This window comes from Heliangelus exortis, chromosome 1 (assembly GCF_036169615.1).
Source record: "Heliangelus exortis chromosome 1, bHelExo1.hap1, whole genome shotgun sequence".
Classification (NCBI taxonomy): Eukaryota; Metazoa; Chordata; class Aves; order Apodiformes; family Trochilidae; genus Heliangelus; species Heliangelus exortis.
The window spans coordinates 147151743-147164536 of NC_092422.1; the positions used below are offsets into that span (position 1 = coordinate 147151743).

General features: G+C 41.6%; 1 protein-coding gene across 2 annotated transcripts; it reads left to right on the forward strand.

Annotated features, from left to right (window-relative positions):
* The first annotated feature begins 161 nt into the window (after nucleotides 1-161).
* Nucleotides 162-12794, forward strand: XRCC6 (X-ray repair cross complementing 6). 2 transcript variants are annotated; one of them, XR_011723469.1, is made up of 12 exons: nucleotides 162-255; nucleotides 368-477; nucleotides 921-1059; nucleotides 2756-3010; nucleotides 3821-4004; nucleotides 5326-5512; nucleotides 6749-6917; nucleotides 8023-8184; nucleotides 9103-9232; nucleotides 9867-9980; nucleotides 11624-11737; nucleotides 12316-12794. XR_011723469.1 is itself a non-coding variant. In XM_071732149.1 (12 exons), exons 1-12 carry the CDS (start codon nucleotides 168-170, stop codon nucleotides 12510-12512), a joined length of 1836 nt encoding a protein of 611 aa, XP_071588250.1. In that variant the 5' UTR covers nucleotides 162-167; the 3' UTR covers nucleotides 12513-12794. The 2 variants fall into 2 exon arrangements, 1 of the variants encoding a protein (XP_071588250.1); XM_071732149.1 differs by having other exon boundaries at nucleotides 9867-9967.

Below are 12794 nucleotides of genomic sequence, written 5' to 3' on the forward strand. Positions count from 1 at the left end.
GGTCGGAGTCCCGGCGGGAGGCGGGTCTCGCGGTGAGTGGCAGCTGGCGGCGCGTGGCGCCTGGCCCCGGCGGTTGGTCGAACTCTGAGGAGCGGTGACTGTGCGGGCTCCGGCCGCCCCTTCATCCCCTGCCCGGCGGTTCCGCGGCCTCTTGGCCCAGTGGCGCCATGTCGGACTGGGTGTCCTACTACCGGAGCGAGGAGCCGGAGGAGGGAGAGGAGAACGAGGTGCAGGAGGACGGGGCTGAGGCGGTCGGTAAGGGCCCACCCCCTCCACCCCTCACGGAGGGAAGCCCGGGGCTCGCTGCCCTCAGGGGTTATCGGGCGTGAGGGGGCCGCTGCTTACGGTGTTCCCCTTCATTACGTAGCAGACTACAAGTTCTCGGGTCGGGACAGCCTCATTTTCTTGGTCGATGCCTCCAAGGCCATGTTTGAGTGCGACGGGGATGAGGTGACTCCCTTCGACATGACCATCCAGGTAAGGCTGCTCAGGGGGTCCCAGGGGCCTTCCCAAACCCTCCGTGGGTGTAGCCACCGGGTTTTGGTTCTGTCGGGGTACGAGGCTGAGGAATGCCCGTGAGTGGGCTATCGTCTGATGGGATGTGTCTGGAGTTCCCAGAGCGAAACGTTTATAGAGCGGTGGTGTATTTAAGGAGTGTTTATTTCCTCGATCTTGCTCGTAGAAAGGGAATGCTACCAAAAAATAATTACTCTAAGGTGGTGTACTGAAAAATTTTTTTTCAGAACTACAAGATGCCAAAATCTCGTGGTGAAATTTAGCTTAAGACATTTGTTACGTATTTTCTGTTTTGCTAGAGTCTACTTGTAGAAGCTGCTAATTAGTAGAGACAAAACTTTTGCAGCCCTGCTGAAACTAATTTTCTTCTTGTTTTGACTTGTGTGCGTTGGTCTTTTTTTCAGTGCATCCGGAATGTGTATACCAGCAAAATAATTAGTAGTGACATGGACCTGCTAAGTGTTGTGTTCTATGGTACAGAAAAGGACAAGAACTCAGCAGATTTTAAGCACATCTATGTTCTTCAGGAGCTGGACAATCCAGGTAAAATGATATGAAGGTCATGTAAGAAGATGGAGGAAGGAAATCTGTGGAGCAGCATTGTCAGTCACTGCTCTCTCTGAGAGCCATCAGATAAAAAAAATCAGTTACTGAACTCTGGCACCACAGGTTCCACCTAATAGAGAATATCAAAAATGGCTGAGGTTGGATGAGATTTTTGGAGGTTGTCTTGTCCAGCCCTCCTTCTCAAGCAGGGTCAGCTAGAACAGGTTGTCCACTATGTCAGCCTCTTTGGGGTGTTCTGTCTCTTATTTTCATGATAATTTTTGCAATTCTTGAATTCAGCTCTTCCATTTTCTTAGAAATCTGCAGAATTGGCTAGTATCTGCTTGGTAACAGTGCCAGTTGCTGAGTTGGAAAAGGAAGTAGGAGGAGTGCAAAGATTGTATGCTAGTGGTGACAAATTCCTTGACAGCAGGGAGTCTTGTGGAGGGATTTCATCGACAGGCTTTTAATAGCAGCTTTGTCTCTGAGGAGGTTTGATTTCATTTTCTTGATTAGGAGGTGCAGGTTTAATAAGACATGGGGTTCTTCTGAAAGAACTGTGCCTTGTCCTAGTTTCAGAATTAATTACAATAGGGACCTTACAAGATTGTCTTAAGTTCTTCTCTCTTTTCTGGCAGCAAATGCCTTAGGTTTCTTGCATAACCTTTTTCCTCCTTTTTTGCTCCTTCCCTGCTTGCCCTTTTCCATTTGGTCGTGGCAGTAGCTTTGCCATGCTGACAAAGACAGTGCAACTGAAAGGTAGGTGTTGTTAAAAAAGAATTGTATATTTGCTGCCCCTGGAGAGCACCATGCTCTGGACAAGCAATAAGTACTGTAGTTTGTATAGTGCATAATTATGAACACTTATGCTATTAATTAATAGCATAAGCATCTCAGCATCTGTCTCTGCATCTCAGACAGCTGAGATGAAAATAGTAAATGAAAAGGAAAGTAATTTTCAGATGAGATTTCAAAATTGCTATAGAATTTGAGTGAAGGACAAAGGAAGAAGCTCTGCAGAATGTATTGGATGAAAAATGAAAGCTTGTCTCCTTTTGTAGAGTTAGGGGAGAAAACAGAATCTGCTACGAGGCAGGTGGGAAAAGGAGCTGTAGTTGGGCTGGAGTAATTCACTGAGCTTTAAAGAGGCTTTTGACACCTTCCCTGAACATTGCTGTGCTCCACATGGTGATCTGTGGGCTGCATCTGCCCATAGGCATTCCCTGTGGGACACAAGGAGCAAGGAAGCAAGAAGAATTCTATACCTCCCCAAGGTGCCCTGGAGATGCTGGGTGTATTTCAGGCTTCTCTCCTTTCTCTGGTGGCAGAGAAATTTATTGCCTGCAATTGCTGCCTTTCCAGCTGAGCACTTGTCCTTTTAGTGTGGAGGCTTTTGATACTTTGATCCCTGCCTGTTTCCCCCACCCAACAGGACAAGTCCTGCAGGACAAAACAGGGAATTTCATGTCCCCCTGGCCATAGCAGATGCTTTCAAGTGGTAACCAGCATGTGGTATTGCCAACATCAGGCTATGCTGAGTGCTGAGCAAGTTTCTCAGCCAGGGACTGAAGGGGCCCCGCCACAGAAGCTTTGGGATGCTCCTCATACCTCAGCTGCAAGGCAGCTTTGATGAATATTTAGAAGAATTTGTGGTGCTTCTTTCAGTATCTCTAATGCTGTTGTCCCTCCTTAGGTGCAAAGCGTGTTCTAGAGCTGGACCAATACAGAGGAGATGAAGGGCGGGTACTTTTCCGTGAGACCTTTGGCCACAGTGCTGATTATTCGCTGGGTGAAGCACTCTGGGCCTGCTCTAATCTCTTCAGTGATGTCCGAGTCAGGCTGAGCCACAAAAGGATCATGCTCTTCACCAACGAGGATGACCCTCATGCCAATGACTCTGCTAAAGCTAAGCTGGCCAGGACCAGAGCTGGTGATCTGAGGGACACAGGTCAGTATTTCCCCCCCTTAATTTCAGGCAGGATAAAACAATGTATCCTTGTAACAGATGTTAACTGCATTGCAGGTTTGTGGTAGAAAAACAATGTGAGGTTGTTGGAACTGATGTTTTCTGAATAAGAAATTTGGTATCTAAATTAGTAAATCTCTTGTCCAGTCTGGTCTCCAACAACTAATATTTTCTAGGGTCTATTTTTCTACCCTGACAGCATAAATAGAGGGCTTCAGAGGGCTGTGAAAAATAAGCTGTTTCATCGTTCCACCATTTTCCAGGAAGGGAATTAACACAAAGGGAAAATTACTTCAGTGGTGGCTCCATTTTGGATTAGCTGAAGAACAGCAACCTGAGAGTGGGGACTAGAGAGCAAATGCTTCTTTAGCTCAACTTTGTTGCTGAGGTAACTGTGGTTTTGGAGTTCAGCAGATGTGCTGAATCCAGAAGCTGTGAGGCTTCCTTAACATCTTAGCCCTTATAACTGGGAAAGGGGAATTTCTGAAGTTATTTTCCACTAATCCCTGGTTAAGATTCTGTTTTGTAGGAGCTTGTCAGAGCTGTCTTATACACAAAGCTGTCCAGATCCTCAATTAGTGAGGAAACATTTTCTGTGCTATGTTGTTTGAACTTAAGCTGAAGAATATCTTTTGCCTCTTCCCTTAGAAACTTTCATATATGCTGCAGATGACAAGTTGGAGCTTATTCTTGCTTAAATTGAGAAATCAGAGAGTGCTGATAAACATACCAATCTATGTAAGAAAAGAAACGTTTCTGTGATCCTCCTCCTATTTCTTACTTTGTTTCTAGGTATCATCTTGGACTTGATGCACTTGAAGAAGCCTGGAGGGTTTGATATCTCTCTGTTCTACAGGGATATCATAAACATAGCAGAGGATGAGGACATTGGGATCCAGCCTGAGGAGTCAGGGAAACTGGAACATCTCATGAAGAAAGTACGAGCAAAGGAGACAAAGAAGAGGACACTGGTCAGGTTTGTGCCTAGTTATGATATTTCATTCAGTGGAGTCATCTGAGGTTATTTTTAGACTACATCTCACCTCCCTCTGATGATAAAAGCATCAATGCTTGCATTCCTCAATTCCTTAGTCCAAGGTTAGTGTTTCTGCTGTAACTTCCAAGGATATTTGTCCTTGATGGATGAGAAGAGTAGAGAGTAAAGCTAGGCCTCCATTTTTCCTCTGACATCTCCTGTATTGGGCTTGGCCAGAAATAATGATTCTTCAAAAAGCAGTGTAATTGTGAAGGAGAATTCTCACAAAAAAATCTAAAACATATAAAATGTTATATAATATTTGTAGTGAAAATATTATATATATTATAATATTATATATATATATATATTTTATGTATGACTGAAATGAGGCTTTTCTTAGAATTCTCAGCATACAAATATTTAATCTTGGTGTACTGGTAGATATTTTTGGCCTCTTATTAAATAGTTACATATGGCCAGACTCTCTAGGCTCTTGGTTTGCACTCACACAACCTTGATATTTCTCATCTACTGAAAGATTAGAGATACTTACAGAGAGATTAACAGGATCTTGACAAATCAGATAGTATTTTTGGAACCACATACTCTGTAACAGTTATATTTTTAAATGAGTTCATAGCCGAGTGATGTGGAAGCACAGTAAGGGAATGAATTTTACAGCCTACTGGTTTTTAGTTTATATTTTTTAAAATCACAGTCTGAGATATTGTCATTGTTGTTCTTGCTCCTGCTCACAGTTTTATTTTCATCTTCTGGGAATGTTTCTCTTAATTTTCTAATAATGGAGGATGAACAATCTTATACCAGTGATACCTTTTAGGGGAGATGAAAGATTACCTCAGTTTTTAAATCCTTACTTCTGAATTTTCCTCTGGTTTCTCTTAAATTGTGGTATAGATGAGGTTCTGTTGGAGAATTTTGCCTTCTGTGTGAGCAGTTGTGTGAATTCAGAGGTCACGTTGCATTCAACACAAGTGAGGTGCCTAAATACAAACTTGTCCTGTGCTCTGCTTGAGCATAGCTGCCATTCAGAGTGAAAAAAAAAAAAGTGGAATAAATATGGTAAATTAGTTGTGTTTAAATCACTTTTATGACCCGAAGTGACAGCATTCCAAGGATGTTTTTATTCAAGTGAGATTATGACTAAAATAGTAGCATGTTTCCTGAGATACACGTGATTTTGTAGAAGGAGAGAAAGGAGGTGATCAGACAAAAGGAGTTATCTGAGGAAATGACTTTCTTTGGAAAAAGTGAATTTTTGGAAGTCTCAAGTCTGTATCTTGTTTCTTTAACACAGGTTAAACCTGTATCTGAGCAAAGATCTGTCACTTTCTGTTGGTGTTTACAACCTTGTTCGAAAAGCTTACAAGCCCTATCCTGTAAAGCTGTATCGGGAAACTAATGAGCTGGTTAAAACAAAAACAAGGATGTTTAATGGAAAAACAGGCAGCTTGCTCCTGCCTAGTGACACAAAAAGGGCTCAGGTAATGTATGATTATGTGCACGTGTTCATTATATGTCTACCTCTTCCTGTCTCTGTGATGTGGGGGACTGATGCTGATTTTCTTGCTGCTTTCAATTTTATTTCTCATTCAAGATCAGATGGCAGAAACGTTCACATCTGTGCTCCCCTGGGGATAGCCTGGTCACTATGTAAGCTATGCAGAGTGAGAGTGGGTTGTTTCTGTGGCATGACTGTCAAGGGAAAGCATAGCCACAGGTGGGAGTGTGCTCAGGAACACAGGGCATTTCTTTCTGCCAGGGCAGAACCAGGTTGTCAGAGCCTGACCTTATGGGCCTTGTGCTATCACTGCTGGTGTTGATTCATTGGGAACAGATTTTGTTGTGATTATTAAATGTACAGGTGTAAATCAGGGTATGTGTGTTGGAGCTCTTTTCCAAACAACATAAACAAAAAGGGCTATTACCTTTTTTTGCTGTTGTTTTTTTCTTTGCTTTGCCTTCCTCCTCGATAATTTGGCTGATGTAGATTGAATGTCACGTTCTGTTCAGGCACAGCCTTATTCCAAAGCAGGATATGCATCTGCTAGGTATATTGTCACTTTAGGTGTCCTTCCCCAGTGTCCTCTTGAAGTTGTTGTCATGATTAAATATTAAATTTATTTTTCTGGACATTATTAAAATAAAGCACATGAGATAAACAGAAAGATGAGCATTAAGCTCTGATGTTTAACTTCATCAGCTGGGCTGCAGTATGTTTTCATTTTTGTGATGTATGAGTGATGCTTCAGAAGTGTTGTTTTGGTCACAGTTTGTTGTTTTCTGCCAGGAGTAGGTAGCTGATGGACATCTGAAATGAGTGTAGAATCAGACAGAAACTCTGAAAATGCCTGGTTCAGCACAGCTCAGAGTGAAGCCTGCAAAACCAGATGAGGTTGCTCAGGGTTTGTTTGGGATGGCTCTGAAGAACTCCAGAGATGAGATGGGACAGCCTCTCTGTGCCAAGGCTTAACCCTGTTGTCTTTGGGAAATGCATTTTGCTAATGTCCTGGTGGAATTTCCCTTGAGACAATGGTCACAGACTGTGACTTGCCATTTCAGCATGCACTAATGATGAGAGTTTCCCCTGTCTTGTCTTTAATCCTCTTTTCAATAGTGGAAGACAGAAATTGTAGCCTCTTCCTGACACTACCCCATACCCCAGAAATTGCTTTTTCATGCTGGCAGCTCTACTGTCTGTTCTTTCTTCCCTGGTTTAGACATATGGAAACCGCCAGATTGTGCTGGAGAAAGAGGAAACAGAAGAAATAAAACAATTTGACTCTCCAGGCTTGTTTTTGATTGGTTTCAAACCACTTTCAATGCTAAAACATCACCACCATATCAAGCCCTCCCAGTTCATCTATCCTGAGGAATCCATAGTAAGTGGTAAGTAATGATGGAAAGAGAAGATTCACCACCTTGTATTAGGATGTAGTGTGCTTGAGTGGGGATTATAGAGTGTAAAAGGTTTGTCTAACTTTAAAACTTTCTAATGTTAAGAAGTATAGAATTAACTGCCTCTCTCAGGTGCAGTTAGTTATTTTTTTCTTCAATAGCAGAAGAGCCTATTTGGCCTATTTGTTTCATCTTGTCATGAAAGGATCTAATGGAACTGTGCAGATGTTGTCTTGGTTTTGTCGTTCATGACAGTGAAGGATCCTAGTACCTGACAAGAAGACAAAGGTGGTTAAAAAAGACAGAAACAAATTAAAAACCAAACCCCAAACCAGTGAAGATAATTGTTTTTAAGTCCATATCACCTAGAAGTGGAAACACAATACTCAGGAAGTAAGGTTGAATTAACAACACTTTACAGGCTTTTAAAGAGAGAAGGGGACAATGTATAGGACTGCTTTTTATCTCCTTGTTATGTGTACATGTAAGTGTACTTCACCAGAAACACAGAATTAATTCATCCTAAGCTGCAGTAGTAAAGAAAAAACTCCAGCTCCTCAATCCAGTGGATGAAGGCAGCTGAGTTATGACCAGATGCTTTGTATTGTCTGACTAAAGAAGAACCTTTACACTAGATTCTCCATCTTAGCAGTTTCCTGAATCACCTCATTTATTCCAGTCTTTCCCTGACCACCATATCAGGTAAAATACAAAGCAAAAGTGTGCCTTAAAAGGAATATTGCAATCTGAAGCCTTAGTGTGTTAATTCTGCAAAAGTTCCAGTGATACGTGCTACTGTGATGTCCCACCTAACCAGAAAGAGGCCTTGTGGATACCTGTTTCCAGTGTTCAACTGTATTTAATTTCCCAGATGCTAGTGATTTAGTTTTTTTGACCAGAAATCTTACTCCTCTGGTCAGGAGAGACCCTAACGTTGTCATTTTTGTGGGCTCCCCTTCCAGAAGTTGTTTTTTACTTCTGGAATATTCCAGGCGTCTCAAAAAGTCTCAGGTATTGAAACTGTAATATCTAGGCTTACAATCCTGAAGAAAGGAGCTAAGCTGTGAATCTGACCAATCCAGTTTTTACTTTACAGGGAGTACAACTCTATTTAATGCCTTACTGATGAAATGCTTAGAGAAGGAGGTCATGGCACTGTGCAGATACACCCCCCGCCGCAACACTCCCCCATACTTCGTGGCCCTGGTTCCCCAGGAGGAAGAGGTGGATGAGCAGAAAGTGCAGATAGCCCCTCCAGGTATGGGTAGAGATGCTGCCTTTCCCTGCATGACTAGATGCACTCAGCATAATAGCCTTCTGTGTTGTGTAAAAATATTCTTGCTCCTGCTCCCCTTCAAACTAGGGAGAGTGCTTTCCAACATCCTTTTTCCTTCAGTTTTGTCACTGTAAGCATCTGATGGTGAATCTGTTTTTAAAACTCCAGTTGCATTGGAGCTTGCTTGGGTGTAACTTGAGCACAGTGTTTTCCTGCCTCCTCGCATTTTTTTAGCAGATTCAAGTAAGTGACCTAAAAATTAAAGGCCCTTTTTCTGTTTGCTGACTCGATAGAATGGCTTTTCTTAAATTTTATTGTATCCCTGGATACATTTTGAACCCTGAAATAAATAACCTCACAAACTGAGCATCACACCGGAGCAGCTGAGTGGGAAATGATCAGGGAGCAAAAGCAGACTCTTGCTCTTTTCCATTTTCTTACCTCTTTACCTACAAAATCCTCTTCTGGGAAGGATGTAAAGTAGGAGAATCAACACTGCTTGTGTACAGTGTAAAGCATTTCACTAATAAAACATGGTCATTAACGTAATTTTCAAACAAGCCATATTCAAACTTGTGTCCTGTGAGAGGTGGGGAAGGTGCACAAGTTGATCTCCTGTATAAAAAGCAGGCAACAAGTTTCCAACTCTTATTTATGCATTTAGTTTGAATCCCTTTTCAAAAGCCATTTGTGATGTTATATTATAATTGAGATGGGGATTGAGTTGTCACACTGTAGGCACTAGGAGGAGGTGTTAGAGATTGCTGTTGTTTACAGCAATATAATAGCTAATTTTGGGAGTCTTCAGACCTAGCTAATAAGCACCTGGGTCTTTCCTGTCAGTTACTGGTTTGAGGTGATAGTTCTGCATGACTTTTCTTTCCTTTCTCTCCTGTGTAGGTTTCCACATCATTTTTCTACCGTATGCAGATGACAAACGGAACATTGATTTTACAGAAAAGGTGGCAGCCAGTCGAGAGCAAGTGAATAAAATGAAGGAAATAATTCAAAAACTCCGATTCAAATACAGGTACATGGACATGAAAGAAACTGTGTGTGTGCTGGTGGGTGGCGTGGGGGGTTGCCCTGTTGCATGTGTTTTAAGCTGTGGTGTCCACAAGATTGGGTTTTGGTACATTTTGATAGAAGTTGCTTCCTTTTGTGGTAGCTTTGTCCGAAATTCATTCTTAATTATTGTGAATACCTGAGCACCACGTGCAGCATGTAGCACATTCTGGAGTTCTTTATAGAATTGCTCTTGTTCTCTGGGCTGTTGTAATTTGTTGCAGAGGTATCACATTTTATTGTGGTTCTGCCAATCTCTTGCAGATCAGACTTGGATTGTTTAAATTAGAGCACTTTAGAGAGAGTAGTTAGGCCTTTTTGATTAAAGAGAGGATACGTTTTATGAAGTGCTTTTATAGGACATTTGGGTACCTGGAAAGTAGCATAACTGCAATTAAATTAGAATGCCACTATCTCCATTTGTCTTGCACAGCTTTCTAGTGTGGTTGATGCACAGGGGGATAGCAATTCAGCAGGTAAATGGAAAAGAGGAAAAGCATTTCTTCTGGTGAGATGGATTGTTTTGTGGGAAAGAAGGAAGTCTTACTTTGAAACAGATTGGTGGCAAATCATAACTGTCTCATCTATCTTCTTGGCAGGCCTGACAGCTTTGAGAACCCAGTCTTGCAGCAGCACTTCAGGAATCTAGAGGCTTTGGCACTGGATATGATGGAACCAGAAAAAGCTGAGGATCTTACAAGTGAGACTTATTGGTGGGTGTGAAGGGAGGTGGGGTAGAGGGTTCTTGAGATGTGCTACTACAAAACTAAGTGTCTTTTAAAGAATATTTCAGTTATGTGCAGTTCCAAGATTTAGAATTATAGATGCATCTGTTCTAAAATACTGAAACCTTGCTTTCCTATGCTGTCATTTTTAAGACAGAGGAAAAATTGACCACTTAACCTTTCAAGTTTAAAACTGAATCACCTTTTTGCTATGGTGACAAATGTTTTCTCTGAAGTTCCTCTCTTCAAGAGTCTAGTTAATACTTCATTGTGATAAATGGGCAGAACTGCTTAAATAATCATTCTGCTAGGAGGCAGCAATGCCACCTTGTGGCTGTCAACAGTTTAAAAGAATATTTTATCAAAGAATAGAAACCCACTCCTGATGAAGCCCAAAAAGGCCAACAAAACTGTTTAGAGACAGAGTTTTGAGCCTTTAAACAGCAAAGGTATTTATTTACGGATCCAGGGAACCCCAGCTCGCGCTGGACAAAGAGTTCCAAGGGTTAAGGGAAAGGGTTAGGGTATTTATACATTAAAAAGGGAGGTTACATCATCTTTACATACATATTCAGGGGGTAGCAACATGTAATCATAATATTCATAACAGGTGGAGTCTGGGTGGAGTCGTCTTTTGGGGATATGTTTTGGGGTCTTTGGGGGTCTTTAGATGAAGTAACGAAGTCTTCCTCAGGGTTGAACTTTTACCTTTCTTGCTTTCAATGACTTCATCCTCTTGTTAATCAGACCCTTGCAATTATCTTCCCCTTATCTGCTGGTGCCGGCAGCCTCATCTGTGCAGATATTTACACTCCCCCAGTGCCCAGCTAATCTTGGTGCCAAGATTTATACTTCTAACTATCTCCAAGACAGAAGTTAATCCTGTCGGGGTCTTGACCTGTCTCAGCTGCTGTGTCTCAGTTTAGCCCTGAATTACGAATACAAAGATATTACAAGTTATAATTCTACATAAAGTAAATTCACACAACATCTTGGCCTGATCTACTCTCCTTACAGGAGTTAATCCTGTCAGGATCTTTTCTCTCTTTCATTGAAGGTTAAGCTCCTTTTATTAAAAATTAAGTTGTAGTCCAGGAATAGTGTTAGAGTGCTATTTGTCTCTTTTGAAGTGATACCAAACAAATAATCTATGTCTCTATACTGGATGTAATACAAATACAGAATGGACATGAGCTGTTCTGCCTCAAAACCACTCACAACCTTAGTCAGACAGCTAAGTCAGTCTCACCTCAGACACCTTTAAGTGTGTGAGGTGAGACCTGAGTAACAGTGCAGTCAGGTGGATATTCTATATCAGCTCCACCATGCCAGTTTTGTTCTGTGTGTCACGGAATTGTCCTGGTGTGAAAGGACCTCTGGGATGACAGAGTCCAACCATACACAGGTGACATTACATCTGTGTAACACAGGCTCTTAATATTACCAGGGGCTGCACATTTCTAATTTCTGAGGATCACAACACAGGTCTTTGCATCTTGTACACTTGGGCAACACTTGCGTGCTAGTTACTACAGTTACTAGAAAAGCAGAGTTGTAGCTGGTGATGACCTCATTCAGACTTTGCTGTGATGGTTCTGTTTTTGAAAGGAGAAATCTTTCTCTTTTGCCAGTGCCTAAGACTGAAGAGATGAACCTCAGGCTGGGCAGCCTGGTGGAGGAGTTTAAGGAGCTGGTTTATCCTCCTGACTACAATCCTGATGGGAAGGCTGTAAAGCGAAAACAAGGTCAGTAAACAGTGCAGACAGGCAACATGATGTCTGTGCACTTTGTGTAGAGGCTTCTGCATTTTCAGTTTTCCTCCTAGTTCAAAGAAGCTGCTTGTGCAATAACTCTTTACTCATCTACATAACAAAGAGGACTTATATCCGCTGGAGATTCTTAGACAGTTGAGGATATTGTAGTATCCAACTAGTAGTATCCAACTAGAAAACTGCTCTAATAAGAAACTCCATGGTGAAAAAACAGGTAAGTATAGCTATATTACACTGTAGGTAAATTACAGTGTAATGGTTTTATCATTATTAATAATAGTGATGGTTTTATCATTATTAATAATTTTGGGGGTTTACAATAGAGTAGTAAAATGGTTAATTATTTCAGTTTGTGTTCTTGGTGAGGAAGCACACTATTATGCATGTTTAGCAAGTACAAGATAGTCATCTTTAGGGCTAAATTTCTTAGTATTCCTACAGTAAATGTGAAGTTTGGGAGACCATGAAACTGTGTATGTGTAAGAAATACAGACATCTTTCTCTTAAGAAAGTTTTTTTGCATCTTGATGATCTAAAATGTATCGTTCTAGATTCTGATGGTCAAAGTGAGAAGAGGCCCAAGATAGAAGTCTCAAAAGATGAGCTGCAGAGTCATGTGCTGAACGGTACCCTAGGCAAGCTCACTGTCCCTGTTCTGAAGGATGCATGCAGGCTTTATGGCTTGAAGAGTGGGGGGAAGAAGCAGGAGCTGATGGACACCCTTACTGAATACTTCAGTGAACACTAGGCAGGAGCAAAAGGCTCTGGTTGAGTTCCATCTCTGTGAAGTTTTTTTTGTCTCACGTCTGTGCTGTGTCTGTTCAATCTTGCAGTGGAGGAGAAGGCAACAAAATGATGCTGAATCTATCAGTGAAGAAACGTTTTATTCTTAGTTGTGTAATCTCTGTAAAGTTGGATTCTCTTCACAATAACCAAGGGTAGAACTAAATTCCCTGCTAACTCAGGTCACACACTGCAAGTAAACACAGTTGTGCCTTCCTGGTTTCTTAATAAAAGTGACTTTGGACTT

Excerpts from the sequence above, each read along its gene's own strand:
- XRCC6 (XM_071732149.1), top strand. The coding sequence starts at position 168 with ATGTCGGACTGGGTGTCCTACTACCGGAGCGAGGAGCCGGAGGAGGGA. Across the intron at positions 256-367 it reads GGACGGGGCTGAGGCGGTCG|CAGACTACAAGTTCTCGGGT; the intron begins GTAAGGGCCCAC and ends TTCATTACGTAG. Across the intron at positions 9,968-11,623 it reads AAAAGCTGAGGATCTTACAA|TGCCTAAGACTGAAGAGATG; the intron begins GTGAGACTTATT and ends CTCTTTTGCCAG.